Source organism: Canis lupus, chromosome 11 (genome assembly GCF_048164855.1).
Source record: "Canis lupus baileyi chromosome 11, mCanLup2.hap1, whole genome shotgun sequence".
NCBI lineage: Eukaryota > Metazoa > Chordata > Mammalia > Carnivora > Canidae > Canis > Canis lupus.
Window position 1 is genome coordinate 14,922,685 of NC_132848.1, and position 6,399 is coordinate 14,929,083.

Below are 6,399 nucleotides of genomic sequence, written 5' to 3' on the forward strand. Positions count from 1 at the left end.
GCAGACGCTCTACCACTGAGCCACCCAGGCGTCTCCAAATTGGTTTTATTATAGTAACTAGTCAATCCCAGTAGAGGAAGGACTACAAAAAACAACAGGAGTCAATGAACAAGGTCAGCAATTTAGAGGCTGTTTCTCTGGGACAGAAAAATCAGAGCAAATCCAATAAACATTTCAGTAACAAAACCTACACTACACGGTTGTCAACCTAATATAGGCCGTGGTAGGGGGAAAGGGGCGGGCAGGTGAAGAAAATCACATCAGTCCTACATCGTAGGGGAAGAAAGCCTTCCCCTTCTTCCCTTGTAGGTTCTTGGGCTGGCCTAATAATTAAATTGACATAATACAGATCAACAGGAGAAAAAGAAATTCAATATTGTATGCACTGGAGCCCCAAAGATGTGTGAGTCAAAAATGTGGCCAAAGCAGGCAGCTTTCATGACTTTCAAAGATACAATTATTCCTGAAGATTTGGATTTGACAACACAGAGGAGTTTGGGTGTGGGGTAGCAAACTAATCAAGAAGTGACAAAGTTTGTCTACACAGCCTTCTTGGCCTTGATTTCTCTATCTCTGGTGATAAGGATGGCTTCTACCCTGCTGGGATACGAAGGATATCTTCCCATGAGAGATTGAGTTCCTACTTCCAGGGGGACAAAGAAGAAACAGTGTCATTCCCACACCAGCTGTTTAAGTAACTTTAATTCAAAATAATCAATATGCCAAAGTGGCATGTTTGGGGGTGGCCTATTCTCCTCAGTATTCTCTCCACAAATAAGACAAGAGTAACAGTTGGCTCTTAATATTGCTGTGTATATATACAGGATGCGGTCAGACCAGGAAGGGAAGAGCCTCTGGCTGCATGGAAAGAGGCCAGTGAAGGCCGTGCCAAAGAGGTGCCTAAGCCCCCCATTGAAGCAATAGGAAGTCACTAGGTGGCTGAGAAGGAAAGGCTTTCCTGACAGGGGCCCATGAGAAAGTCTGCTCCATTTTTGGGAACCTAAATCAGAAGATGGGATCTAGCAAACGAGACAGGCCAGATCATTAAAGAATTTTGTGTTGGTTGTGTTTGGTCAGCAGTTTTTCTTCAGTCGGGAGAAACAAAATTTTGCCAGCTTATGCCAAAGAGAACAGGGTCAAGGGGGAGACAGTTAATTAAAGGGATGTGGGTAATATAATTTATTTATAATGCAATTTATTTATTTCCTTTTCAAGCAAAGGAAAACACTGAATAAGAATGTCTTCAAAAGAATCCAGGAGAGCTGAAGGAATCCACGTAATAGCTGCAGAAGGACAGTCTTCTTAGCGTGCCTCAATCTATGATACCCGTCAGCAACAGCTCGAAACAAACCACTTCCAACTACTTTCAATCCTTCCTTCTCTTTATTGAAAATTTCCAGGAGAAAATCGGCTCTGTTGGCCAGGAGAGCAGAGAACAGCAGTCCTACAAAGCCTGTGGGCACCAGGATCTGATTAGATCCCCAAACTAATATCAATTGTATGGCTTCCAGGAGAACTGAGGGTGGATATTCCACAGGCAGAAAGAGACCCGTGAGAGTCCTGCATGTTCTGTCAAGGGGTTTGGACTGTATCCTTCAGGCAGAGGGAAGCCAATGGAGGATGTCGGGATGGAGAAGATCCATGCTTATGTTCTCTTTGGGAATGCAAGACACTGTGGAGCAGTAACAAATAAGACCATAAAATGAATGTCATATGGTTTGGCATCTAGGCTACAAGTGATATATAGAATCCTCATGACACTTATTGGCAGACAATATCACAGGATGTTAGAAACAGAAGTAAATTTAGAAATGATTTAGTCAATCCAATTTCATTTTATAGGTTAACTATAAAGAGGCTCAGCATCTGTGGCTTCTCTTGGGTCATGAGTCCACTTATCAGCATTCAGGACTTGGGACTAAGTTTCTTTAATCATCAACACCACCCTGTCAAGCTATTATAAAAAAAAAAAAAAAGCCCATTTTAAAGTATCTTTCCTTGCGGCACCTGGGTGGCTCAGTTGGTTAAGCGTCTGCCTTCAGCTCAGGTCATGATCCCGAGGTCCTGGGATGGAGCCCTGCATCAGGCTTCCTGGGCAGTGGGCAATCTGCTTCTCTGTCTCCCTCTGCCTGCCCCTCTGCCTACTTGTGCTCTCTCTCTCTCTTTGTCAAATAAATAAATAAAATCATTAAAATAAATCAATAAAATACCTTTCTTCATGCAAGTATTGGGCTCTAACACGGATTCTGTGGTGCCTTTGATTATGTCTGTACATAATTATAGGGCATTTTTCTCATCGTCATTTAGAATGCTTAAGAAATAATGGTGTCTCCCACTATCTCTCACTGCTTCATTAATTCAGTAAGAAACCAGTAAGTCTCAGGCACTGTACTAACTGAGGGCGCAGAATAGTAATGATATTGCTGATAATGATAGGAATATGACGGCCATCGTTCACATGGCACTTACTAGGTGCCAGACAATATTCTGCGTGCTTTTCACATAATAATTGACTTAATACTCACAAAAACTGGTAGGCTGGAGTGGGGAGTGATTGTTTATGGGCGCAGTGTTTCTTTAGGGGGCAATGAGATGCTCGAAAATTAAATCGTGGGAATGGTTTCGCCAACTGTAAACACACTAGGAAATACTGACTTGTATACATTAAATGGGTGAATTTTATGATGTGAATTAGATTTCAATAAAGCTGCCTTAAAAAAAAGAGAAGTAAAAGCCAAGAGGTAGATCATACAGAGAAGTCATTTGAGGCACAGAGAGGTTAACATCATTTGTCCAAGGTCACAAATCTATTAAATGGCAGAGCCGGGATTCAAACACAGGCAGTCAGGTGCAGAGTCTCTATATCAAATAATATGCAGTCCCTGACCTGAAGAATTCAGTCTGGGGCATCTTTACAAACGTGAGATGTAGAACTTTGCCCTTGTATCTAAACTATGCAGATCCATTAAACACATCCTCGGGGGGTTGGGGGGGAAGAAGACATATACAAGGAAAGCCAACAGATGACAGAGCGGCAAATATCTGTAGATGTGTCATCACGTCTAAAGCCTGATTGTGCTCCTGATGGTGTAATCAGGAAAAAAGTATCCTAAAATAAGCTACCTTAGAAAAGAAGATGAAGAGGGTGGTCTCTCATTGTCCATTAGCATGACAAGCTCAAATTGCCCTGTGTGTGTATGTTGTGTGCGTGTGTGCGTGTGAGCGTGTGTGAGCATGTGAGGATTTGGGTACATGTGTGTCTGCTAGAAAAGTTCCCCTCCCGGAAGTCATGCCGGCCCTTCATCGTATCTTCAGAACCTGGCGGGGCATATGGGAGATAAGGGGATGATGATGATGAATGCATGACTCTCAGCTCGTTAAAAATTAGCTTAAATTGATCTCCAGCTTCCTGGACTTCAGATTGGCTCAAATCAAGACCATGAGGAAAAAGTGCTACATGTGACTGGAGGTAGATGGTCGTTAAATGACTATTAATTAGTCATTGGGCGAGTCCCTGGTGCTAAGTAGGTCACCGCTCCAAGCCTGTTATGGGTCTAGTTCCCACACAAAATCTTTTTCAAGACCACACACTCTAGTTGTCTTAAAAATGTAGGCAGAGAGCAACATGCCTAAATTTTATTGTGACGACTGCGACACATACCTCACCCCTAACTCTCCATCTGTGAGAAAGACACTGCAGTGGTAGAAAAGACACAAAGAGAATGTGAAAGACTACTATCAGAAATGGATGGAAGAGCAGGCTCAGAGCCCGATCGACAAAACAATCACAGCATTTCAACAGGGAAAGGTACCTCTTACTCCATTCTCTGCTCCCCTTCTTGCAGGGGCAATGACCCCACCTCCCTTCAGTCTCCTGGGTCCTCCTCGCCCTGGTATTATGCCAGCCCCCCCCCATACGGGAGGCTCAATGATGAGCCCTCCACCTCCTGAGATGATGCCAGTGGGACATCCTCCTGAAATGAGGCCACCTATGGGAGGCCACATGCCAATGATGCCTGGGCCCCTAATGATGAGACCTCCTGCCCGTCCCATAATGGTGCCCACTCAGCCAGGAATGACTCGACCAGACAGATAAGCAGAGACAGGAACCTCTTTATATTCATTTTATATTACTTGTTCTACTTCACCAGGAGATCATGGCGCTGTGACTCTGGGTGTTTTCTAACAGCATGACAAGGAAGACTTGCTTCCCCTTCCTATCAAAGAAAGAATAGTTTTTGCAGGGGAGTAATGGGACCAAAAAAAAAAAAAGGCAATTTTCATTTGTATTGTAAAATGTGAAAATAAAATTGTCAACTGTTTTAGTTAAAAAAAAATGTAAGCAACTGGCTGTGAAAAGGACTGGGTAAGAGAAAATGGGTGGCTGAGCTCAAAATCTGTCCTTCTGCAGAAAAAACTCACAGCAGGTTCCTAGTGATGGTGAGCTTGGGGCAAAGCACTTCCTTAACCAGTTCCTATTCAACCTGTTACTACACCCAAAATGCAGCAAGCAGAAGTAGAAGATACCTCAACTGGGATGCAGTGCCCTCATTTCAGACTTTTGAGCAAGTCCTAAGAGCGTTAATGCTCAAGCACTCTGCTAACTGGTGGATAACTAAGCTATGACCTCTTGTGCTGAAGGAGTTCACAGAATTGGTGCTTCTACCTCCTCAAAATTTTTAGAATTTCTGTATCATTATTTAGCTGAATATCCTTCCCATTGGGTAACAAACGATGAACGTGGCACTCACCAGGCCCCAAATGGGTCCACTCTCGTCTGTGAAAAACCCAAAGAGCTACATGATGACTACGAAGGTAGATTTTCTCCCTAGAGTGCAAACAAACAAACAAAAAATTCTATTTGTCATTGAAATGACAGAGAAGATACATTTTAAATAAGGTAGTAAATACCAAATAATTTATATCTAGCTTTCCGATATTTGAAGAAAAAAGGTACACTCTCGGATGTAATTCCTCCATCTGCCACAAACTTCACATGTCCTTCTCATAGGTAACTTATAGGTCCTTCTCATAGGTAACTTCTCATAGGTAACTTATCACATGTCCTTCTCATAGGTAACTTCTCATAGGTAACTTATCCACGTGGCAGGAGAACCACGTGGTCAAGAGCTAGAATGTCTATATAATGGATTGTCCAAGCCAGAGCACTTCTGAGAGTGAATAAAGTCACAATAATTACATCGGGACAACAGAAGTAACCCGGGACCATCCCAGGCAAACTGAGACATACTGTCACCCTATTAAAAGCTTGTACTCTGATGTCAGAATTTGATGGTGGGCAGCGAGGAACGAGCGAAGGCTTTGGAAAGGACCATAAGCTTAACACCCAAGGGGGGTGTTAAGAATGGGCCCCAAAGAGATTGGGAATAGGACAGCCCAAGAAAACGTTCTTATGGCACTCGGAAAGAAATAACCAGAGGCCAAACTAGGGTGGTGGCAATAAAAAGGGAAGACCTGTATGAGAAACCAGGCCACTAACGAAGTCAGACAGGTTGTAATACCAGCCCAAGTATTCGAAAATACTAAAGACATCCCAAGGGACTTGACAGGTAAACGTCAGGCATAGGAGAGCACTTGATAATAGGAAACCCCAACAGAGCTCTGATTTAAGGGCAAAAGCTATTTGCTTCCTATCTGTTCTCATACTTACCGCTCGTGTCAGTGCCAGGCTCCCAGGGGCGCGCTTCATTCCAAGGAGAGCGGGAGCCCTCCCCAGACCACTTGCCACTGAGCAGGGCATAGAGGTAGGCCAAGAGTTTCCTTCCCTGGTAGGGTAATAAAATGCCACCAACAATTGCTCCAGACACCACTTGGTGGCACCAGTACCCTGAAATGATTGAAACGCAACCTGCTATTTTGATGTTAAACTGGAAACCTTGGACCCATGACAGGTCGTTAGCCAACCCTCATGTTCGATGTTTTCCATGATGATCTGACTTCTTCCAGAACTTTCACATCCTCCTTTATCTCAATCTATGGAAATCCTAAAAACTAGAATATTTATTTGAATGATCTCTTATTATTTCAAAAATTCCTTTATATGCATAAACATATAATTTGCATAAATGTGACCACCTCTTTCATACCACACTTTTCTTATGTTAGCCTTTTCCTTCTTCGTTGCTTTTCCTCACCTACCACCACCATAATTTCTCCTGCCCCTTCTGAACAGCCCATCTGAACAACCCTGTTATGTATCCATCCACATTTGTTTCCATCACCATATAACCTCATACAAATGTGTGTATAGACAAAAGAGATACAGAGAGAGATAAACGTATACCTATAAAAGTTTTCTTGATCAAGGGTTTAGAAAATGGACTCATAAACTATACTCCTCTACGCATCTGGCTATTCTCCCTCCACTTTATCTGTGGC

At 43.0% G+C, this 6,399-nt stretch overlaps 1 protein-coding gene across 1 annotated transcript; it reads left to right on the plus strand.

Moving 5' to 3' along the window:
- Positions 1-3,625: 3,625 nt before the first annotated feature.
- Positions 3,626-4,096, plus strand: LOC140642147 (U1 small nuclear ribonucleoprotein C-like). The gene is given in 1 exon segment (XM_072842650.1): positions 3,626-4,096. A coding segment is annotated over 1 exon segment (471 nt).
- Positions 4,097-6,399: the final 2,303 nt, after the last annotated feature.